This window comes from Balaenoptera ricei, chromosome 14 (genome assembly GCF_028023285.1).
Source record: "Balaenoptera ricei isolate mBalRic1 chromosome 14, mBalRic1.hap2, whole genome shotgun sequence".
Classification (NCBI taxonomy): Eukaryota; Metazoa; Chordata; class Mammalia; order Artiodactyla; family Balaenopteridae; genus Balaenoptera; species Balaenoptera ricei.
The window spans coordinates 12,565,547-12,590,492 of NC_082652.1; the positions used below are offsets into that span (position 1 = coordinate 12,565,547).

Here is a 24,946-nt window from a genome sequence, read left to right on the forward strand (position 1 = left end):
TCACATGTCTATTGAGCGCTTAAAATGTGGTTAAATCTGCACTGAGATGTACTGAAAGTATGAAATACACAGGAAATTTCAAAGTCTTAGAAAAACAACAAAAAGGTAAAGTAGCTCATTAAAATTTTTTATATTGATTACATGTTTAAATGATAATAGTTTGGACATTCTGGGATAAATAAAATATATTATTAGAATTAATGTTACTTGTTCCTTTTTGCTTGCTTAATGTGACTACTTGAAAATTGTAAATTGCTTATGTGGCTCGTATTATATTTCTGTTGGAGAGCGCTGGTGATATCTTGACACATATGGATATACATGTACATATTTTACATATGGATACATACATATGTAAAAACTCATCGAGCTTGTATACTTATAATTAGATCACTTTACAATATGCAATTTATGCCTCAGTAAGTAAAAAAGTAAAGAGAAGAGTGAGCCAGGTTGGGTACAGGCTGAGAGCGCGGCAGGTGGGGGGCGGGGCCAGAGGCAGGCGGCCGCACGTTACCCGGCAACGGGCGCTGCAGGTGACGTCACCGGCGGCGGCCGTCAGTCCCCCTCCGGGTGGCGCGGGCAGGCCGGGCCTCCTGCCTCCTCCTCCCCCAGGCCCGGATGAGATCACCGCAACGGGCGGCCGGCTGTTCCCGCGCTACCAACAAATCGACTCCTCGGCGAGCGCCAGCATCTCATGATCTCATGGTCCCGCGGGACGGCGCCGGCCGATGAGGTCACAGCCCCGCGACCCGGGCCGCCAGGGTCTGCGCACCGGCTCCGGGCCGGGACCTCTGGGCGCCTAGCATCAGTACCAAGCAAGACCCCAGCCCCCGGCTCTTCAGCCTTCAGGGACAAAGGAGGTGGCTGTTTGCGAAGGGCAAAGCTGCCCTCTCCACTCTTTTGCTGCATCTTTCCCCGCCCACTTTATTTGAACATTTCACCCCTCAGGCCACGTGTCTATCAGGGAGTGACCGCACCAGCTCTCCAGGACTTGAGGTCAGGCGCAGTGCGAGGCGACTTGCACGCATGATTTCACAGCCGCCCAGTGAAAGAAGTTCTATTCTTAGCTGTCTGACAGTCTAAGAAACTGAGGCTCAGAGGGGTAAAGGCCCTGCCCCAGGTTACCCAGCTAGGAAAGGGTGGCTCTCCCTTTCTTCTCCCTAGCTGCACCCCAAACCTCCGCTCCTTTGCCCCAGTTCCTCCTTGCTCTGGTGGGAACAGTGATCACGGCCACGCTTGCTGGGTACCCACGATGTGCTGGGCACTTTATATTAAAAGTCACTGTTCCACATGCCAAACCCACAGGAGAGGTCCATTATGGACTAGTTTGTGAGGAGAACCAGAACGCTCAGTCAGAGGGGTGAAGTGGCTTGTGGCAGAGCCAGGGTTTGATTCCACAGCACAGTCTTTGTATTACTCTACACCCCCTTCCCCAGCAAAAGATGAAGCTTTCCTGTTGACAGTGGACAATATACCCTCTCACCTCTCTCCCTCCCCACCGGGGTCAGCCATCAAAGGAAGTCAAAGAGGGGCCCGTGAGACCCTCTTAGAGGGCGTCCCAACTCCCTCGTCAGCAGCAGGCTTTCCATCACCTACTGCTCACTAACACAGCTCTGCATTCAATCTCCAGCAATATTCACTGCCCAGGCCGACAGGGAGGGAGGGGGATGACGTTTACTGAGTGGCTGCGCCAGGCACTGAGTCACGGCCATTACCAAGAGCAGAGCTGCGAGAGGGTCATTTCCAGCTTCATTCTGCAGACGAGAAAACTGAATTTATTTGTTTTTTGAATGAAGATTTATTTTACCATTATTTTTTGGCCGTGCCGCACTGCTTGCAGGATCTTAGTTCCCCAGCCGGGGATCGAACCTGTGGCCCCTGCAGTGCAAGCGCAAACTCCTAACCACTGGACCGCCATGGAATTCCCCTGAATTTATTTTAACTAAAGTCAGATGGCAAGGAAGTACGAGTTTCAGCTCCAATATCATTTCCACAGAGACAGGCCTTCCCATCTTCCTAAATGAGTCCTCCATGAATTCTGTGCTTTATTTTATTCTTAGTGCTTATTACAATTTGTAGCTTTATGTTTGTGTGTTTGTTTAGTGGTGACCTCCCCAACTCAATGAAAGCAGGGACCCTGTCTGTTTCATCCACCACTGCATCCCCACACCTATGTAGTGCCTGTCATACAACAGACACTCAAGAAATGTTTTTAGAGTGGGTGCAAAGAATTGTTAGCTCAGACTGGTGGGCAGTGCTGATATTCAAACCAAGGCTCATTTGAGCATAAAGCTTGGGCTTATTTTGTACTTTCTAGGAAGTCCAAGCCTCTTTGTACATGTGCTTTATTCACAGCAAAGTCCCTTTGGTGCTCACTCACAGCCTATTAATTCTAAGTTTACTCACGGTACTGACAAGCTTGATGTTCTGGTTTCCCAACCAGCAGTGTCCTTGCTTGGTAACAGAGAGGAGAGGGCAGGAGGAGGAAGTTGGTAGGAAATTAGGTGTGGGAGGGAGGAAGTTATACATGCTTATGCCTGCTCGGATCTTTACTAATAGCTCAGCAAGGAAGGAGACATAAAAACTACAGAAAAGCAGACACAAGGAAAATGAGGGAGTGGTAACCACAAAACTCTGTGGTTTCTTATGCACAAAGGGAGGAAAGGAGATGGATGGAACCCAGGGGGTAGGCACAGGGAGTTTCTAAGCCACAATTAATTTTCTGCTTTTTAAGCTGGATACATGAGTACTTATTGTTTACAGACATACAGAACACATTGTTTCTCGTTATAAGAAAGAAATACTATGCACCGTGTTCTTTCATAGAATGGAAGATATATTTGAAGTGTGATGCATGTAGTATATTGTTTAAGAGATCTGTAATACTGCTCTTCTAAGCCTTAGAATCTAAGGTACTTTAAGCTGCATGAATCTCTGTGTTCTAAAGGTGAGTAAGATGAAGGCCATTCACAGAGTAGGAAGGAAGCTTGTTTCCCATACAGAAAATGTATATGTTTCTTACAAGCTAGATGAACGAAGTTTTGTACAGATTGTTCTTTCAATGTATGGAACTTGTACCCAGGATTTGGAGTAGCCAGTGAAATGTCTGAAAAACCTGCAAACCTACTTTTTCCAAAGTTTAACTGAAAGCTGTGTGAAACTGTGTTCAAAGCCCAAATAAGAGTGAAACCCTTTCAGACTGCATGGAAAGGCTTGTTTCCCACTTAGTAAATGTGTGTGTCTCTCATTAGCTAGACAAAAGAAGTTGTGTGTGTGTGTATGTGTGTATACACCTTACACATGTTATCTTAAAAAAAACCACAAGCAGAACATTTGCTTGCTTTTTAAACTGACTACAACAACCCCATAAGGCAGGGGGCAAATTAGTACCCCCAATTTCCTAGAAGGTACAAAATAAACGCCAGCTTTATGCTCAAATGAACCTGGGTTTGCCCACTAGCCTGAACCACCAAATCTTGGGAGAAACTGAGGCTCGGTGTCAGAGAAGGTCGTCATTTTGCCTAAGGTCACAGAGCTAATAAGTGGCAGAGGTGGGATTTGAATCCAGGTCTGTCTGATGTCATCATGGATGCTCTTACCCACCACTACATCCTACCTTCTGATACCTAGAGACTTGTTATTAAAGACCAGAGCCGGTGAAAACACCTGCTACCTTCTCCCTCCGACCTCCAATTTCCTACATTGGTCCTCTCTCTGCTCTTCTGGCTTCCATGCCAATGGCTGGGATTGGCCTCTGTGCTGTGGCCCCAGGGGCCAGGTGACAGAGAGCCCTTGGGGCTGGGCTGAGGCCGCATAGGAGTCTCTAGGCTGTGAGGAGAAATCTGCCCCTCAACAGCAGCAGTCAGGCGCCCAACTGCATTGGCTGTGGTTCGCCTGATTTAAAAGCCTCCGCCCCATGAACAGGAAGGGCCCAGGCCACGTGTCCCAGCAACATGCATATCAGGAGCTTCCTTACAAACAGGGCCCTGCTCCTTGGGACCCAGGAGAGGCCTAATTATAAGGTGTTGATGATTAAGCCCGAAGTGGCCTGGGACCCTGTTAGCTGCAGAAAGGCGGCCTCTTCCCTCTGTCCCAGTCCCAGGTGGATGGATGTGCTTATCTGTCCCCATGTCAGCTACAATCTTAGGCACAAATGCTCTGGGCCACAACTTCCCAAGCCTGTCTACCTCCTAAAGCACGGGGGGTTGGGTGCATGAGGAGAGGGAGGCCACGATGGGCAGAAGGTGCCTCCTTCCTGGTGGTCTAGAGATCATGACAGGAACTAGACAGACATGGGCCCCAACTGCAGGTCTGTCCCTTTCCTGGGAGGTTGATTTTGGCCAAGTAACAGCACCTCTCTGGGCCTCAGTTTTCTGCAAAGTGCAGGAGGTGGTACAGGCTGAGTAATGGCTCCCCCGATATGCCCACATCCTAATCCCTGGAACCTGTGAATGTTACCTTGCGTGGCAAAAGAAATTTTGTGCATGTGCAGATGTGATTAAGTTTTAAGGATTTTGAGAAGGGGAGGTTATCTTGGATTATCAGGGGTGGGGTGGGGGCAATGCCATTACAAAGGTCCTTATCTGGGAGGATGGAGGGTCAGAGTGAAGGAAGCAGAGGTTGGAGAGATGTTCTTTGAAGACAGAGGAAGGGGCCACAAGCCAAGGATCACAGGCAGCTTCCAGAAGCTGGAAGAGGCAAAGGAACAGATTCTCCCCTAGAGCCTCCAGACGTAACCAGCCCTACTGACACTTTGACTTTAGCCCCATGAGACTGAGTTCGGACTTCTAACCTCCAGAACTGTAAGAGAATAAATTGTGTTGTGTTAAGCCACTGAGTTTGTGGTCATTGTTACAGTAGCAAGAGGAAACGAACACACCCTGTATTAGTTCCCACTGTCATGAGGCTAGTGTCAGGACCAAGTGGTCAGAGAATCTTAGTTTAAGGCCTCTCCCTGAAGGGCTGGCTCTAGGGCAGGATGGGAGGAGGCCAGAAATCACGCTTGGGGCTGGGAGTGGCGTCTGGTGCTGTGGTCCCCTAACCGCCTCTCTGACTGTATCTCCTATGACCAGGACTGGCTACCTAATTTGCAATGCTCGGTGGAAGATGAAAATGCAGGGCCTCTTGTCTAAAAAAAAGTTCAGAGTTTCGAGACGGTGACAGCAGATCATCAAAGCAAGCGCGGGGCCCCTCCGCACAGGTTGCACAGCCATGAATCCGGCCCCGCCCTGCGCTCAGCTCCACCAGTGCCGACCTGCTGCTCCTCGAACTTGCTAAGCATTCTTCCACCGCGGGGCTTTTGCACATGCTATTTCCCTTGCCTAGAATACCCTTCCCCAGATAGCTGCATGGCATATTCTCTTGCTTCTTTCAAGTCTTTGCACGAATGTCACCTTCCCAGTGAGGCCTCCCTAGCTACCCTATCTAAAAGAGCATCCGCCACCACGACACTCCTTGTTTTACTTTCCTCTACCCGATATACTGCTTATTTATTTCAGCCTTTTGTTTACGTAAGTCCCTTGAAAGCAGATACTGTGTTTATTCACTGCTATATACCTAGGACCTGGTATAGGGCCTGGCACAGAGTAGGTGCTCAACAAAATACTGGTTCAATGAATGAATGGGTGGATGGATGGATGTAAAGAGACTAGGATGGTGCTTGGCACGTAGTACGTGTGCTGTGATTGGCTTCTGCAATGACAATTCTTATCCTCATTTATTCCTAGGTAATAACAGGGGTAGGGGTGGTGTCACGCCTTCCAGGACCCCCTTTCCTCTGCTTACCTCGTATTTTCAGTAAATAGTATATTGTGATAATAAATAGTAAATTACTGAGCTGCAGTGATTAGACGGCTTCATTCATAGGCATAATCTTGTTTACTCTTCACATCAGTACAATTACCATCCTCATTTTACAGATGAGGAAACTGAGGCTCAGAGACGTCCACTGACTCACCCAGGGTCCCATGGCTAATAAGTGGAGCAGCCGAGATGGAGCCTGCTTGTTTGATTCCAAGTCCAGGAGACCCACTCAACTCACTGCGCACTCAGTTTGCCTTTGCAGCGTTCTCATTAACTAATTACTTAGTTCAATGTCTGTGTTTTTGAGAGCCTACTACATGCCAGACACCATGCTAGGGATAAAATGAAACATACGGGAGACCTGGTCTCTGGTCTCACGAAGCTTGCAGTCTTGTTGGGGAGACAAGCCAGCAGTCACAACGGCACACGATGAATACGTGGGAGCACAAAGGTGAGTGGTCCAGCCCCACCTGGGGGCAGGGAGACAGTTCTCCCAGCAGAGGGAACAGCCACTGCAAAGGCCTGGAGGTGAGAGAACAGGAGCAATGATGGGGGTGGGGGGAAGGACCAAGAGAAGTTCAAAACATCTGGCAGGTGACAGATGGGATGTCAGGCTGGAGAGAGAGGCAAGGAACAGGCAGGTGTTGAAAAGGACTCCTGGGTCGGCTTCTAGGTAACTGAGAGCGCGCTGAAACCGTGGGGATGATGATGGTTCCCCCTCTTGAAAATGAGAACAGCCCTGGACACAGAAGCTGGCTACAGGGAAGCCTCCGCCTCACCTAGCGTGGGGACAAGTCTGCTCTGGGTAACACCGAGCCCCACAGGCCTGCAGCCGCCCGGTCAAGTTCACCAAGGAACAGAGCTCGCGCCCCTCCCCGCCTCAGCCACCCCGCTGCCCCTGCTGCCATCACTCAGCATGTATTTATGTAGGGGCGAAACGTGCCAGGGACCTTGAACAAGGACACGGCAGAGAATAAGTCTCCGTGATCCGGGTTCCTCTCCCTCTGCCCTGTCCTTGTTTTTCTGTGTGTATCTCCCTCCCCCTCTCTGTCGGCCCCTTGAAGGCAGGACCAGGTCTTATCCTCACAGCAAAGATTTTGCAGGCACTGAAAACTCTGTGCTAAAGCCTTCTAAATCCATGAGCTCATTCTCTCCTCACTGGGCTCCTCTTTGACATGGGTAATATCGTCTATTAGCCCCACACACAGAGGAAGCAGTGCAAGCTCAAAGCCCTGAGGATACACAGCTAGTGGCAAAGCCAGATTCAAAGCCAAGCTGTTCCAAGACCCAGGGTAGGAAGTGTAACATTTCTTTCCTTCTTTGGCCCATTCAAGGTCTGACCTTGGCACTCCTAAGCCCCGAGGAGAAGAGGCAGGGGTCCGTCAAGCCTTAGTGGGCTCTCAGCCGCTGAGCAGTAGGCCTGGTGTTTACCTCCAATCTCTAAGCTCCAGCAGAGTCCTGACCCGCGGGTGCCACGGGGGAGAACGCACAAAAAGAGAAACATATACACACGTATTGAGCACCTACTACGTGTCGGGAGTTGCTGAAAGCACCTCCACCTGCGTTGTCTCAATTTATTTTTTAGCTTATCTCAAATCTCCCCTAAAATCTTGAGGGAAACAGCATTATCTCTTTTACAGATGGGGAAACTCAGGCACGGAGCAGGGAGGTGACTGGCCAGAGGTGATACTGATGGAAATGGCAGAACTAGGGTTCAAACTGGGATCCACCTCCCTCCAGAGCCCAAGGTCTTTCCAAATGACTCTGGAATATTTCTGGACAAGCTGAAAGTTGAGAAGTTTAAGTGGTGGGCTCCTCGGACCAAATCTCAGCTCTAACCCCCTTTCTTGCCCCTGGGGTACCTGGAGGAGATGTGAGAGCAGGGCAGCCCTACCCACAGCAGTGGAAGCCAACCCCAGAAAACCAGCAGAGCGGCGGCCCCCCAGCGCAACTCCAGGCCCCCACCCGGAGGGAGGGAGGAGGTGAAGGGGACGCCTCCGAGGCCACCTCAGGGAGTCTGGCTGCTTCCCTAATCATTTAGCTGGAGAAGAGCAAAATAATCACCACTTAGCTGGCTAATTAATCCCCGCAGCACCCCAGAGTAGGGGTTGCTACTGCACAGCCATAATGTGGTGTAGAAAGGTACATGGTGGGCCTGAGAGCCAGGCATCAGGGCCTCCCTGCTCGCCCTGAATGCACATTCACACCAGCCATTTACATCACTCATCTGTTCATTTGAGAGTCACTGCACACCTACCACATGTCGCCTAATCACGAGCACGGCAGACGTCACCCCTGCCCTCCTGGAGCTTAGAGTCTGGTAGGGAGGAGATATTCAACAGTTATCTGGAAAAATGCATACGCCAAACTGCTTTCCACTTTGGTACTGTGGCTCTGGCTGTCCCCTCTCCCTGGCCTGCCCTTTTGGTTTGGTTTTGCCTGGCTAACTACTACCCATCCTTTAAAACTCAGTTCCAAGGTCACCTTGTCAAAAAAGACTTTGCTGGGGGCTGGTTTAGGTACCATCTCTGTTTTCCAAGAGGGCTCTGCTTCCCTGCCCATCACCCCATCAGACTGTGAGCTTTGAGGCTGAAAGTGCCAGGTCTGGGTAGCTCCCGTGCCTAGTAGGGCGCCTGGCACTCTGTTGATGTCTAATAAATATTTGTAGAATGAATATATGAGAGGGTAAATCATGTGATCTGGAAGCAGTAAACTTTTGGGCCTTGGTTTCCTCATGTGCAGAATAAGAAGGTCTTCCTGGGTCTAACAGTCTGTGAACAAGAAGGCAGGAGTATAGCCCAGCCTCTGAGGGATTGGGGGGGGGCTCTGGAATGTCCAAACTGGGCATTAATCATGGTGGTTTGGCCCCTGCCAAAGCCACAAGCAGGCCAAAGCCTCTGAATCCCTCCAGCCTCTGCCAAGGGAACTGGTGTATATGTTTAAGTTCTCTCTGCCTGCAAGGAACTGAAACTGACTCTGACCCACCAAAACCAAAAGGGACTCTGGAAGGATTCTGGGTTCTCTCAGGCTTCAAGGGAGTGCGGGATCACCAGGCCACCTCACAGCCAAAGTGGAAAAACCTCTCTTCTTGACCGGTGTTTTTCCAAGTTTCCCACGCACACGAATTACCTGGGGATCTGGTTAAAACACAGACTGACGCATGACGCTGCTCCCAAGTGTTGAATGAATGAATGTACTCAACCTCTGTGTTCCTCTTTCCCTGGAAGAGGGCACTGGATGGGTCCTGCTTGGGCCAGGTGCCTGCCCCAAATTTCCAGTGGCGGGCCAGGCAGTAGAGGCGCCAACAGCCTCGGCCCCAGCCCTGTTCCCAAGTATCCAGTTATTCCCAGAGAAGCGTGGGCCTAGGGGTGGGCCGGCCACCCTAAGACAGGTTGACTACAGCTGGGGGAGCCGCACCAGCTCCCTACGTACACAGTGACCATCTGAGCTGGTGAAAGGTATCATCTTTCAACCTGGAAAGTGATTTCCAAAGGCCCAGTGCTAGGGGGCAGGTGGAGGAGAGTTTAAATAGCAGCTGTGTTCCTAATTTCCCCAGGAGGAGGCCTGGCCGCCCCTCCTCCATGTTGAGTGTTTGCCATTAAAAACAGACAGTATCATTTGGTTCAATAGAAAATGAATTAAAGGAAATTAAACGGCGGGGGCCATGCGACAAGCCTTGTCCCCCACTGTCTGAAAGCCGTTTTTCATCTTCCCCAGTGGGGAGCACCAGCTTGGGGGGTGTGGAGCCGAGCAGGGCTAGACAGATAAATAAATAACGCATAAGACCCCCCTCCCTCTCAGGGGCGAAGGCTGGGGTGCAGGAAATCCTGGATGCCCGCTTGGGCCCTGTCCCTACTGTGTCCCTTGGAGGCAGAATGTAGCCCTTGAGAGTCTCCCAGGGAACGGAGGGAAGGGAAACAAACAAGACAAGAACAAAAAATGATACGCAGGCCTCTGAGACAGAAGGGGGGTCAGGCTGGCTAAGGGAGGAGATTATGGACCAGAGGGGCTGGGAGAGGGGGGACTCTGGCACCTGGACGGTGGGGAGCGATTCTGGCTGTCCCTCAGCTGCACAAAGCAAGGCTGCTGCGGCCATCCGTGCTGGGGTAAGTGAGTCAGGAGGGCAGGGGTGGGGAAAGATGGGCAGAGAGGAGAGGACTGGGGAGCGGTTAAGAGTGGGGGTTCTGGAACTAGACTGCCTGAGTTCAAATCCTAGCCCTGCCACTTATCAGCTATGTGCCCTTGGCAAGTCACTTACCCTCTCTGTGCCTCCGTTTCCACATCTGCAAATTGGGAGTAATAAATATCTACCTCATAGGGTTGTTGTGATGATTAAATTAGTTCATGTCTATGAAGCATTTAGAACAGCACTAAGCACACTGGTTATTTGTTACTGCTATATCTTATTATCATAGAATATTGATTATGTTATTACTGTTGGTCCCTGGGGGCATCTCCCTTGGCATCTGAAGACCTAGCCATAAGCCATAGCTCTGCCCCCACAGACCTGCTGTATGACCCTGGGTAAGTGAACACACCTTGCTGAGTCTTGGGTTCCTCATCTACAAACCAGGAATAATCATCCTGGGACAGAGAGTGCTGGTGCCTCCCAAGGTCCATTCTTCCCTTCCTCCTTCAAAATAAGAATCCTGATTTTTGCTTAAGTCTACTGGCACCCAGCTGCAAGAAGATGCTCCCCAGCTCCCATGCAGTGATTGTGCCTGAGTGGTGGCCAATGAGATGTAAGTGAAAGTGACAGGAGCAATTTCCAGAAATTGGAAATGCTCACCAATGAAGGGAGAGGAACACTAATGACAGCTGATGCAAAAACCCCACGTAAAATGGTAGCATGCAGAATCCAGAAGCGTATAAAAAAGATAATATATTATGACCATGTGGGGTTTGTTCTAAGAATACAGGGCTTAATAGGAAATCTACTAATGCCATTCTTCATATTAACAGATCTAAGGAGAAAAATCAAATGATTTTTGATCAAATTCAACAATCATTTTTTACTTTCAAAATTTTAATAAACTGGACTTTATGGATAATTCCTTGACACAATAAAGCATTGGCCTCATTCCCAAAGCCTATATCTTGTTTTATGGGGGATTGTGATGGTTAGTTTTATGTTTCAATTTAGGCTATGGTATCTAGTTATGCAATCAAACACTGATCTAGGTGTTGCTGTGAAGGTATTTTGTAAGTCTGAGAAACATCTACAATCAGCTGACTTTAAGTAAAGAAGATTCTCCTCAATAATCTTGGTGGGCCTCATCCAAACAGCTGAGAAGCCACAGAGCTCTGCAGAGGTCAGAATGTTCCACTTTCTTTAACAAGGAAGAACTGAAGGTAAAGGCTTAGGCTTCATCTTTTGTGCTGACATTGATTGGTAGAGGCTGTCTGGATTGCTGCACTGAGAAAGCTGAATCTGGGTAAAGCAGGGTCATGATTGTTTAGTGATTCCTGACACAAGCACAGGTTGGCAAATGGTAGCTCCTAGGGTGTTTGCCATCTCTGGATTCAGCGCTGCTCTAGGGATTAGTGGGCACCTGGGCTACAAACGTCAAGCAGAGCAAACAAAGAACAAATCCTAGGGTTGACTGTGAACATCTGATGCCTTAGGGTAAAACTAAAATTAGCCTCGTGATTTCAAAGAGTTAAGTTGGCCAAATTCACTTCTGATGGCTTCCAGCACAGACTCCTGGCCACATTTCACTCCTTGGGGTCTTCTATTTCCCAAAGTATCTGTGTGCTGCAGAATACTGAGTCCCCCACTCAGACAAAACTTTCTTGCAAAGGCCAAACTAGAAGGAATTAGGAATGCAAATGAATTCAAACTCCTGACCAGGGTTAGCAAAATCTTTCTTAAAGGGCCAGAAGGTAAATATATTAGGCTTTGTGGGCCACAGAGATTGTCACCACTACTCAACCCTGCCATTGTAGCATGAAAGCAGCCACAGACAATACATGAATGAGCATGACTATGTTCCAATAAATCTTTATTTATAAAAACAAGCACTGGGTCCATAAGTTGTAGTCTATCTCTGAACTAGGTTCTGCAGCATATTGTGCTCCTTAATACAAGGTTCCATGGTTAATAAGTTGAGAAAATGTCAGGGAAAACAAAGTGAAACAATTTTCTTGGCTGCAGGACTTCTCAGAGCCTTTACTGTGTGCAAGTGGAAGATAAAGTTTAAAGCATTTCCCAAAGTCCTCGACCATGGAACACCTTTTAACAAAATGCCTATCAACATCTCCCCAAGGCCCCAGAATCACAGTTTAGTAAATGGTATTTTCTTCCATCTGATTTTGGTTAGATTCTGACTTTCTTGCTCGCCTTGAACTATAAGTGGATAACTGCAAATGCTCTCTACTTTCTTTAGAATAACAGTAATAAACAACAAGGATTTACTGCATAGCACAGGGAACTATGTTCAATATCTTGTAATAAACTATAATGGAAAAGAATGAAAAATGGATATATACATGTATATGTATAACCAAATCACTTTGCTGTACACCTGAAACTAACACAATACTGTAAATCAATTATACTTAAAAAAAAAAAAAGAATAACTAACCAGTCATCATTTGACTTGTGTTATCTTAATCCTCACAACAATGTTGTAAGTCCTAATATTCCCATTTTAAAGATGGGGATTCTGAGGCTCAGTGAGGTTAATCAGGGTCTAAGAGGGTGAATATCTTATGGGTCTAATGTAATCACATGAGCCCTTTAAAAGCAGAAGGGGAAGTCAGGGAGATGTGAAGCACATTCTGGCTTGAAGATAGAGGAGGCCACGTGAACAGACCAGAATGTGGTTTCCGGGAGGTGACAGTGACCCCTGGCCAACAGCCAGCAAGAAAACGGGGATCTCAGTCCTACAACCACACAGAACTGAATTCTGCCAACAACCTGAATAAGCCTGAAAGTCAGTTCTCCTCAAGAACCTCCAACAGGAGCCCAGCCTAGCTGACACTTTGATTTTGACCTTATGTGACCCTACACAGAGAACACGGGCAAGCCCACCTGGCTTTTGACCTACAGAACTGTGAACTAATAAACGGGTGTGTTTTTCAGCCACTGAGTTGGTGGTAATTTGATAGGCAGCAATTGAAAACTAACACGGGTCCGTACTATTGTGACCTCATTTTATAGACGAGGAAGTGAAAGCCCGCAGAGGTGAAGGAACCTGCAGGGTGACACAGCTGCTAAATGGTAAAGGGTTTCTCAAACAGGAGGTGAACCCAGGCAGTCTGGCTTTTTACTGTTACGCTGTGTTTTACATATGTATTTGTCTGCAACAATCTCCAACATAGATGGTTAAGTTAAAAAAAAAAAGCAAGGCGGGAGCTGTGTATAGAATATTACTGTTTGATTATATAAAGATGAGTAGGAAGAATATATACATGGGTCTGCTTGTATATGTCCATGGTAGCTATGAAAAGATTCAAGGATGATATGATTATTTCCCAGGGGGGGAAATGGGTGTCTGGGGCCAGGACAGGGAAGAAGACTTTTCACCATATATTATTTTTGGTGTTTTGACTTCTGAACCCTGTGATTGTATAACGCATTAAAAAAATGAAGTATCCTCAATAATGAGAGGAATGGGGAATACTTGGGAGACATATGAATAGGTGAAAAAACACTCTCAAAAGGGCCCAGTACTGTAGGTAAACTGGTTTGTAGGTATATTAATTTGCTAGGGCTGCCATAACAAAGTACCACAGACTGGGGGGTTTATACAACAGAAATTAATTTTCTTATAGTTCTGGAGACTAGCAGTCTGAGAACAGGGTGTAAGTCCCTTCTGGGAGCTGTAAGGGAAATATCTGCTCCACGCCTCTCTCCTTGGCTTACAGATGACTGTCATCTCCCTGTGTCTTTACGTGGTCTTCCCTGTGTGGTGTGACTGTGTCCTAATTTTCTTTTTATAAGGACACCAGTCATATTAGATTAGGTCCCACCCTAATGACTTCACTTTAACTTAATTACCTGTTTAAAGACTCTTTCTCCAAATACAGCCGCATTCTGATGCACTATGGGGTTAGGCCTTCAACATATGAATTTTTGCGGGGGACACAGTTCAGCCCATAAAATGAACATTTAATCCAGGGTTTCTCAACCTTGGCGCTACTGACACCTGGGACTGGATAATTCTGGGTCTCAGGGGGCTGTCCTGTGCACTGTAGGATGTTCAGCAGCATCACTGGTCTCTACCCACTAAATACCAGTACCACCCCCCATCCCATGATGACAATCAAAAATGTCCCCCTAGTTGGGAACCACTGCTTTAACCCCTTCTAGCCCTGCTGTGTGCGAAGCTGCAGCAAGTACAACTGGCTCTTCCAGAAGTTCTGCACTTTTATACACAGAATGACGTACTGTGAGAACCACAGCTGAGACCTAGCAAACTCAGACCTGCCCTGGTGGAGACCTGCGTCTGCTCAGGAGGGGAGGGGAGAGAGAGAGGAATGACTGACCCCCAGGAGAGAACATGACTCAATCAATGGGAAACCACTTTGAGAGCAAAAGTGCTGGGTTCAGGGCCCAGAAAAGAGAGGGATTTTAATGGCACAAAAAGCCTCATGAATCCTCTTGGCTCTCACATCCAAGAAAACCACCTTTCTTGCTCTTGTCTGCCTTCCCCTGTACTTAAGAGACGAACCACGGGGGCTGAAAGCTCGTGGAATTGCGTCCTGTGGAAACCTCTCATCCAGGGGCTGGCTGTGCAGGCTGCACTAGGGGTCAGTTAAGATGATTTCAGACATGGGAAGGGCTTCCTCCTTCCCGTTCTTATGGGAAAAGACAGGAAGTTGGTCACATGCTGTGTTTTTTGGAGAAACAGGTCAGCTAAACGTTTCCTTGTTTCTGATACAGCTAGTCCGAGTATCCACCCAGCAACTGGATACCCGGCCTTCTACCTTCTGATAACCTTAATGGGATAAAAACAACCATTTAAGAGATGAGGAAGCCGAGGGCTCCAAAGAGTGAGGTCACCTGTCCAAGGTCACATAGGTAGTAAGTCCAAGAACCAGGATTTGAACCCAGTTTTGCTGACTCAAGGCCAGTTTTCTTCCTGCTGTGCAGTGTTTACTCATGACACACCCGCTACTGAGAGTTTTTAGAGAAGCACCTGCTTTTATATTTCTCCATCTGAAAAATGGGCAGAATGGCAGCTGCCTGCTACCTATGCTAGTGAGAGGTTGAATGAACCCTGCCCTAAGAATGTTCTAGAAGAATGCTGTCCACTGGAATGTTCTACATCTGCTTTGCTCAACACTGGCTATCGAGCAGTGCAACTGAGAGACTGAATTTTAAATTTAATTAATTTAAATGTAAATAGTCACCTGTGGCTTGTGGCTGTCATACTGGACAGTGCATTTCTAGAATCTTAAGCCAAGAGGATTTCATTTTAACAAAAGGAAGGAGCAATGTGGACAAGTCAAGTTTTAAATTATTACTACTATTAATACTAGGAGTTGGAGTGTCAAGAAAATTTTCCAGGACAAGAAAATTTGCTTTCTTAACTAGGTTCGGGTTAGTTTAAAACAAAAGTTTCACTTGCAGAGAATCAGGGAGTACACGAAGGTGAGGAGGGCGTCTTACTCGTTTTTATATTCTCAGGGCCTAGCATTGCCTTTGTAAGCAAATAAGTCCCAAATAATGTCCATTGGATTGAGGAGAGAAAGGGGATGTGGCTGAGAAGAACTCTACGTGGTGGGGTAGCAGCAGGCCTAGTTTTCACCCCTTAACAGGAAATTAACACGAGGCTCTTCATTCAGCCCATAATATCCATGTGTCGACAGACCTAATGGTCCTTGTTCTCATGAGTCTATACTTGAATAGTGGGGACAGAAAATAAACACAAGACAATCCAATCATTTCAGATACTGGCACACGCGAGGAGGGAAATAAAATGGTGATGGGGTAATGCAAACTGGGGACCACCACTCTGAACAGGGTGGTCAGGGAGGCGACAGAGTCTCAGAAGAAGTGACACTTGAATGATGGGAAGGGGACAGCCGTGGGAACATAGAGAAAAACCTCCCCAGGCGGAGGGAGCGGTAAGTGCGAAGGGCCTGAGAAGGAAGGTGCTGGCTGGTCCAGGGTGAGCCAAGGGAGAGGACAAGGTCCTGGGTGATGAGGTCAGAGAAGTGGGTAGGAGCCTTATCAGGCAGGGCCAAGATGTATGAACTGTATAAGTTATCTGGATTTATGATGACAAGTGGCTGCTCTAGACACCCGGACAGTGTAATGGTTTGGGGCCGAGGTTACAGATCGGTGGACGTCATTGTTAACCCACCTCCTTCTTGGCCGGCCAATGAGCATGGCTGTCCTGGGAGGCCCAGGTATGAGAAGATCCTGGACAGACCCTCTGGTGTCCGGAGGCACGTGGGAATCAGTGGCTCACCCAGCCTCACACATCAGGGACCGTGGGGCCATCAAGCAAACCCAAATACCAGAAGCCCTTCCAATACAATTATAATATTAAAAACCAACCCACCCTCTCAGTGGACGGTGTGGAGGTGCAGGAAAGAGCATCTGTGCTGTGAGCCATTAGGGGTCCCTGACAGATGTGCTCCTCTCCCCCCTCCCCCCATCAGCTGCAAATGAAGACCCGTCCTTTTCTTCTGCCCAGACAAGGATTGATGAGGATTTGGGAGAGCACTCAGACAGGCAAGGAAAGGCTGTGAACCTTTTCCAAGCCTGCAATTTATCTTGAGGAGACTATTCACATCACTTTTTACAGGCTGGATTATGCTCTGACCTGGCACATTAATCTCGCCGAATAAAATAATAATAATCAGAAAAAGGGAGCTGGACAGTTGCCAGGGAGGCATTAATAACTGTCGCCCACACCTCGGAGGTGCAGGGACGGGGTGCCACCTCCCATCCCCGCCCCCTGGCCCCCAGAGGTGCCCGTCGAAGGGGAAGGAAGTGAGGTAGCCATTGCCTGAACTTGGGGGAATTTTATAGAGATGGTGTACGGGGACATCGCTCCTCAGTCAACTCTGAGGAATTTTCCGAGCAAATCCAGAGAACTTCCATGGGAGGGAGTGTGGTCTAGTAACTCCCTCCCAGAGCAGGGGTTCTGGAATCAGACTGTCTGAGTTCAAATCCCCACTCAGCCACTTATACACTGTGTGACCTTGGGCTACTTCTTAACCTCTCACTGCGTTTGTGTTTTCCTCTGGAAAACAGGGATAAAACCAGCAACTGCTGGGAGTGTAAAGTGGTGTAGCTGCTGTGGGAAACAGTTTGGTGGTTCCTCAAAAAGTTAAACATAGAATTACCATATGACCCAGCCATTCCACTCCTAAGTATTTACCCAGAAAAACTGTGTTCAAACAGATACTTCTACACAAATGTTCAAAGCACTGCTATTCCCAATAGCTAAACAGTGGAAGCAATCCAAATGTCCATCAATGGATGAATGGATAAACAAAGGGTGGTCTATCCACACAATGGACTATTATTCAGCCATTAAAATGGAATGAAGTGCTGATTTCTGCTACAATGTGGATAAATCTTGAAAATATGATGCTAAGTGAAATAAGCCAGACACAAAAGGTCACATAATGTATGATTCCATTTATATGAAATGCCCAGAATAGGTAAATCCATAGAGGTGGAAAGCAGATTGGTGGTGGCCAGAGGGAAGGGGGAGTGACTGAATGGGTACAGGGTTTCCTTTGGGGGTGATGAAAATCTCTTAGGACTAGATAGAGGTGATGGTTGCACAGCACCATAAATGTACTGAATGGCACTGAATTGTATACTTTAATTTTTTTTTAAAATTAATTTATTTATTTTATTTATGGCTGTGTTGGGACTTCGTTTCTCTGCGAGGGCTTTCTCTAGTTGTGGCAAGTGCGGGCCACTCTTCATCACGGTGCGCGGGCCTCTCACTGTCACGGCCTCTCTTGTTGTGGAGCACAGGCTCCAGACGCGCAGGCTCAGTAGTTGTGGCTCACGGGCCTAGTTGCTCCGCGGCATGTGGGATCTTCCCAGACCAGGGCTCGAACCCGTGTCCCCTGCATCGGCAGGCAGATTCTCAACCACTGCACCACCAGGGAAGCCCGAATTGTATACTTTAAAATGATTGCTGGGACTTCCCTGGTGGTCCGGTGGAAGACTCCGCGCTCCCAATGCTGGAGGCCCGGGTTCGACCCCTGGTCGGGGAACTAAGATCCCACATACCGCAACTAAGCCCGTGCATCACAACTAGAGAAGCCCACAGGCCACAATGAAGACCCAGCACAGCCTAAATAAATAAACAAACAGACAAATAAATAAATAAATGTCAGTTCTTGAAGACCCACTGAAGCCAAAATAAACAAACAAATAAATAAATGTCAGTTCTCTCTAATTTATAAAAATAAAATAAAATAAAATAAAATAAAATAAAATGATTGCTGGTTAATTTTATGTTATGTGAATTTTACCTCAATTTTTAAAAAACCCACAAAACAACAGCACTTGCCTTGTGAGACAGATGTCAGAGGGAAAAGGGTTAGAGCAGGGCCTGGCCCACATGAAGGGCTGACTCCACATTAGCTGTTCCTATCGCCATCAGCGTTGTTACTCTGAGGTTTGTAATCTCTGGCAGGTTATTTAACTCAGTTTCTGCTCTGTGCAGAGAGATATCAACAGTATCCACCTCCCAGGATTGCTAAGATTAAACAAGACGATGTCTTCAGTAGACTATAAACTCCATGAGTATGTGGATTTTTGTCTACTTTGTACTTTGATACTGATGTATCCCTGTGCCTAGAACAGTGCCTGGCACACCGCTGGCATTTAGCAACTATTTCTTGAACAAATGGCAGTGCTTAACACACTGCCTGACTCCTGGTAATTGTTCAGCAATGTTTACTTGCATTTATTACTATTGGTCTGGTTGCTGCATTTCTTTGAAGGTTTGCTGCATGTTCCTTTCTAGCACAGGGAAGTGAGTACTACTTTGCCTTGTAGATTTTGGTGTCTTCATGACAGACGTGTCTGGACACCTACCATATACGAGAGGTTTGAGCTGAGCTGACAATGGAGTCTAAGCTCTCACTGTGGTTACAAGAGGAGGTGATGAGAGTTAGTGTAGTTGTCTAGACTATCAACTCATCCACTCACCCATCCATCTACCAACCTGTCTGTCCATCTTTCTAAATATCCATCTGAATATCCATCTACCCATCTAAATATCCATCCATCCATCCATCCATCCATCCATCCAAGTACCCATCCATCATCTATCTAAATATCCATCCATCCATCTACCCATCCATCTATCCACACAATCACTGGACTATCCATCTGTCCACATATCCACCAACTTTCCCATCTAGCCATCCAATTCATCCATCTACCTATATATCCATTCACCCATCCATCTACCCACCCAAACGTATATACATACATACAATGAATGCTTCAGAGTGCATATCAGATGCTGGTGATGCATCAACAAAGAAACCAAATGCATTCATTTCCTGCTGTCACAGAGGTTACAGTCGAGCAGAGCAGGCAGACAATTAAACAAGCAATTATAGTCAGGGTGGTGAGTGCTGGAACAGGGGAAGTACAGGGTGCTGTGAGAGTCCCCAGTAGGGGCACCATACCTCACCTGAAGGGGCAGGGGAGGTTTCTAAGAGGCTGTGATCTGCAGGAGGAGCGGGAGTTGGTTAAGACACAAGAAAGGTAAAGGGTCTTTGAGGTAGAAGGGCAGCACATAGCTGACTCTGGAAGCTGTAAGGGTTAGTTACTCAGTCTCAGTGCCTCAGTTTTCTTATCTGGAAAATGGGGTTAGAACATCTACCACATGTCAGATTGGGACTAGTTGGTGTATGGAAGGAAATGAAAGAAGAAGTGTCTGGCTGAAGCACAGGGAACAGAGGGAAGAGGGGCAGGAGAGAGTGAGAGGAAGAGTAAGGATGCTGGATAGGCAGGTGGGCTGCAAAGCCTCACCTGCTTCCTCTCCAGGCAATGACAACCCACCTCTCATTTCACCCACATTTATAAAGTCTTTTTATGTTTGCAGCATCTCAAACGGGGTTTTGTAAACATCTCAATTTTCTAAGGGAAGAAACATGTTCAGGCACATGTAGTGACTCACCCAAGGCCCCGTGGCTGGAAAGTGGCAGGGTCAGGAATGGCCCAGGAATTCCGACATCCATTCAGTGCTGGGCAGATGATCTCCTGACGTGGCCATGGCCTTGGGAGTTGGAAGATGTGAATTCTGATTCTATAACTGACCAGCTGGGTGTTTTTTGGACAAAATATCTCACCCCTCTTTCAGCCACAGTACAGGGTAAGTGAAAAAATGGCCACCCAAAGATACCAGGTCCCAATCCCTGGAAGCTGTGAATGTGACCTCATCTGGAAAAAGGGTATTTGAAGACACAATTAAGTTAAGGCTCTTGGCACGGGGAGAGTATCCTGGATTGTCTGGGTGGGGCCCAAATGCAGTCACATGTATCTGTATGAGACAGATAGAAGGAGACGTCATACACAGCAGAGGCCAGGTGACCGCAGAGGCAGAGACTGGAGTGATGCCGCCATGAGCTAAGGAATGCTGCCAGCTACCAGACGCTGGAAGACGCAAGGAAGGGTCCTCCCCTAACATCCAGCACCACCCCCCCCACACCTCTGACACCTAGATTTCGTTTCAGTGACACTGATTTTGGACATCTGACCTCCAGGACTGTGAGAGAACAAATTTCTATTGTTTTCAGCCCTAGGCATGTGGTTATTTATTATAGCAGCCACAGGAAATGAATACAGTGGGCCCTCTGTATCCGTAGGTTCCTCGTCTGTGGATTCAACCAGTCTCACATAGAAAATCCAAGGATGCAGAACCGCAGATATGGAGGACCAAATGTAAGGGACTTGAGCATCCACGGATTTTGGTATCCGAGGAAGATCTTGGAGCCAATCCCTCGCAGATACTGAGGGATGACTGTACTCAGCTTTTCATCTAGAAAGAGGTGATAATAATCTCTCTCTCACTCAGAGGGGTGTTGAGAGCCTTATATGAGTCAAGACATGGGAAGGAATCTAGCAAGAACCAGAATGCACTAGGCAATGAGTAACCATTCTCTGTCTGTTTTCCTTATCCTTCTCCCATACCCACTTTGAGGTACAGCTTGGGCCCCGAAGCTGAAGCCCTGGGCTGGAGTCCCAACTCTACCACTTAATAGCTGTCTGCCTGCTCAACCTTCCGTCTCCTCCTCATCAATGACAGTAACTGTACCTCCCTGAGAGGAACAGCAAGAGGCTATGTAAGGTAATTCATACATGAAGTGCTCTTAGTACAGTCTCAGGTACACAGTCGGTGCTCAATAACTGCGAGCCATTATTATTCCAGGCAGTCAGTGCGGAGCCAGCTTCCTCACATGCCTGGATTCACGTCTCCTGCCTTCAACAAAGTGCCACAACTGCTATGAAGGAAAAGGTTCAGGGCATCTAGAACCCAAGGGGCACTGAACCCAAGGAGGGGCTCATGGGAACCCTGATTTGTAGCCGGTTGGTCAGAAGTACAGGTGACAACTTGGGGCTGGTGACTGGCATCTGAAGTGACAGGGGCAGTCTTGCGGGACTGAGCCCTTATCCTGTGGGATCTGACACTATCTCGAGGTGGATAGTGTCAGAACTGTGTTAAACTGAAGGATACCCAGCCAGTGTCAGAGAATTACACGATGTGTGGAAAACCCACACATCTGGTGTCAGAGGTATTGAGTGTGTGTGTGTACAGAAGAAACACAGGAGTGTGTTTTTCCTATACACCTGGCCAGTGATTTGATCAGTTGTCACTCAAGACAGATGGTCAATTCCAACCTGCTCTTCTGCCAACCAATGCCTGGGACAAATTCTGAGCTTTCTGACCTAACTGTGATGTCTTTTCCTCACACTGCTCAGTCCTCTGAATTACAATGATTATCCCCCAAGACCTCTTCATCCCAACACCTCCTGCAGGCCTCTCCCTAAGGTACACTCCAAAGAATCATTGCCACCAGTCTGCTTCCTGTGTCCATGTCAGGCATCACTCATGGATCACAGAGTCCTTTTCTTCTGAGCCTCTGTACCCTCTATATAACGTGCCCCAGAAGCCACAAAGAGTCAAAAACCTTTGAAAGCCATCCTTCCCTGGGAGAAGCAGGACCCAGGGCATGTCAATGTGCTTTTTTTCCTTTCTCGGGTGAAATTTAGATGAAAATTGCATCAAGGCCAGCTGTGAACAACAAAACTTAGGAAATGCACTTGGAGAGCAGAGGCGTGACAAGAAGGTGGTGACAATAAAGAATGATGCTCAGCTTCAAGGGATGACGAGAGGTGGGAGACAGGATCTACTAGCTCAGGCTCTGTTCATTTGATGCACTGACATTAGCTCTGCCCAAGTCCAACCTTTCCTTCTCCAGAAGGCGTCCTGAGACCCCTGCATGATTGGCGTGATAGGCCTACCTTGGACTTGACGGCCAGGATGATCTTGGGCAGGGCCACGACAAGGCACTTGAGGGCGATGGTGATGTACTTGAGCACAAAGTCTGCGATGCCCACGATCCACAGCAGGTCAAAGAAGTCCAGCGTCTCCAGGTTGGGCTTCAGGAATATGAGGCTGGGGGATGAATCAGAGAGTCAGGATGCTTACTTAGGGTCACTGGCCCTTAGGGGCCCTTCTACTCATTCTGGGAGCCTTGTAAATATTACCTGTAGAAAGAGTACTAAACTGGGAGTCAGATATCTGTGCCTTGTTCCTGAATCTGCTATGAACTTGCTGTGTGACCTCAGGTGGGTATCTTAACCTCTCTGAGCCTCAGTTCCCCTGAGAGTTAAATGATGAGATTGGCCTAGAGCATCATTAGTTAAGGTCCCCTCCAGTTTTATGGGCCACAACAGGCTTCACAAGAGGAAACAAAAGGAAGGAAGGAAGGCCGACCAATAACATGAAGGAGGGAGAGAGAGAGAGAAGGAGGGAGGAGGGATTTGATGTGCAGACGCTGTGCTAAGCAATTTACTCACTGTATCTCATTGTCCTACAGAGTGAGCACTGCTCATCCCCACTTTATAAATGAGGCACTGAAGCTTGGAAACGTGAAGTTAAGTTGCCCAAGGTCACACTGCATGATAAGCATATGGGCATCAGTATCAGACAGACTTGAATTTGAATCCAGGCCTCTCCATTATTGGACCCTAGGCAGATAACGTTCTCTCTGTAAGCCTCAGTGTTCTCATCAATAAAATGGGAATCGTTCCCTCCCTCAGTGTTACTGGTGGGATTCAATGAGATAATAGGTATACTACAGACTCTGCCATGCAGCAGTGACAATGATAACAACATCTCTACGAGGCAGGCACTGTTATCTACCCATTTTGCAGATGAGAAAAAAGAGGCACAGAAAGGTAAATGAACATGCACAAGGTCCTACAAATATGATGGAACGGTGGTGGATTCGAACCCAGGTGTCCCAACTACAGTTACTGCTCTCAATCCTTATTCCACAGCAGTGCTACTCAGAGTGTGTAAACCCATTTTACCCATCCGTGACCAGGTAAGTCAACCTCACATTCAATTTCTGTACTTCCCTCACTGGGGACAGACAACAAGTCATTCTCGAACTGGCACTGATTCATAGACCACATGCTGAGTAGCACTGCTCTCCATCACCTCTGTGGATGATGATGTTATTCGTATTAATATCTTGGCTCTCTACATCATGCTGGCCCTGCTCTACATGCTTTACATGTCTCAAGTCATTTCATCTTCCCAAAGGCTCTATGTGGTAGGCACTATGATTATCGCATCTTGAGCTGGGGAATCTGGAGTGCTTCGACGTGGAGTCACCGCCCACGGCATCTCAGCTAGAACGTGGAGCTAGGATTGGAACCAGCACCCAAACTGTGCTGGTCCCCTTGCTTTTCTTCCCGCCAGATTAGAGGCTCCAGGCAAAGGCCACTCCGAGTCCTGCCTGTCCACCAAAAAGCAGGGGACAGTGCACACAGCCCAGAGTGAATGCTTTCTAAACACTTCCCACATACTCTGCTGGGCTGGTGGAAAACGGCGCAAACTGAGGCCCCCTGAGGAGAGCATCCTAGGAATGAAGTGGTCTATTTTTGTACTTTTATTTTTAAAAGTCAATTTCTATTTAGAATAAAGTATCTTTGAAGAGCGAGAGTAGGGTTAAATCAATGAAAATAATCTATTTTTGCAATGTCTCATGATACCTTTGGTGTCCTTCCACATCTGAGCCCTGTCTCTGTGGGATGCCTCGTCTCCAAGTCTGAGTGGCATCCGAGTTACGATATGGGGAGAGGCTGGCAGCCCTGAGCTCCCCTTTTTGTCTCTGCTCTTGTCCCTCCCTGGGCATAACCCAGGCTGGCTGGTTGACCTCCATGCCCTGCTTCTCTATTATGCATCTCTGATCTCAAAAGAAATGAAGATCTGCCCTCCACTTTCCATTTTATCTCAGAGACACCAATCTGCTAAATTCACCCAGATAGGTTTTAGTTCATTGTCTTAGAGTTTTTTCTGTTTTGGCTTTTGGAGCCAGAAAGATGCCCAAGTGTTTTTCCGCAGATTGATCACTAAGTCCACTTATTTCTAACGTACACTATGAACTTTAATGGATGGATACATTTTATTGTCAGTTTTCTGCCCCATTAGCCATCACCCCCAATAGATAAAGTAATTTATCATAAAAGAATAATATTATGATATGATTATGACATATCAAATGTTTCACAGTTTGCCCAGTACTTTTCACATATTATTAACATTTGGCCTCTCTAATAATTAGCCTATGGGTGGGTAATGACCTTCAGGTGGGTAAGGCAGAAATTAACTTGCTCCCGGTTTCACAAATGCAGAAACTAGGCGAGGTTCAAAGAGGTTCCACTATTTGCCAAAGGGCACAAAGCTGGTATGTGGCAAGACTAAGAACCTCTGACACTGGTCATCAGACTTCAAATCCTGGGATGATTCAAACTCTCTGTTACCTACTGGGACTAAGGCTTATTAGAAAGGGTTTCATTAAGCCAAAGTTTCCTCACCTGTACAATAGGGACAGCAATACCCTGCTGAGTGGGAGGGCAAAACAAGATAACGGCTATTGGTATCATTTACAAACACACTCTAGACCA

General features: G+C 47.4%; 1 protein-coding gene across 4 annotated transcripts in view; it reads right to left on the bottom strand.

Annotated features, from left to right (window-relative positions):
- The window catches only part of RNFT2 (ring finger protein, transmembrane 2), a 61,205-nt gene that overhangs the window by 21,573 nt on the left and 14,686 nt on the right, over nucleotides 1-24,946 (bottom strand). For all 4 annotated transcript variants that reach the window (XM_059894799.1, XM_059894797.1, XM_059894800.1 and 1 more), the window contains exon 6: nucleotides 22,271-22,424. In XM_059894799.1, coding sequence (XP_059750782.1) covers nucleotides 22,271-22,424 — 154 coding nt within the window. The remainder of the gene's footprint in view (nucleotides 1-22,270; nucleotides 22,425-24,946) is intronic.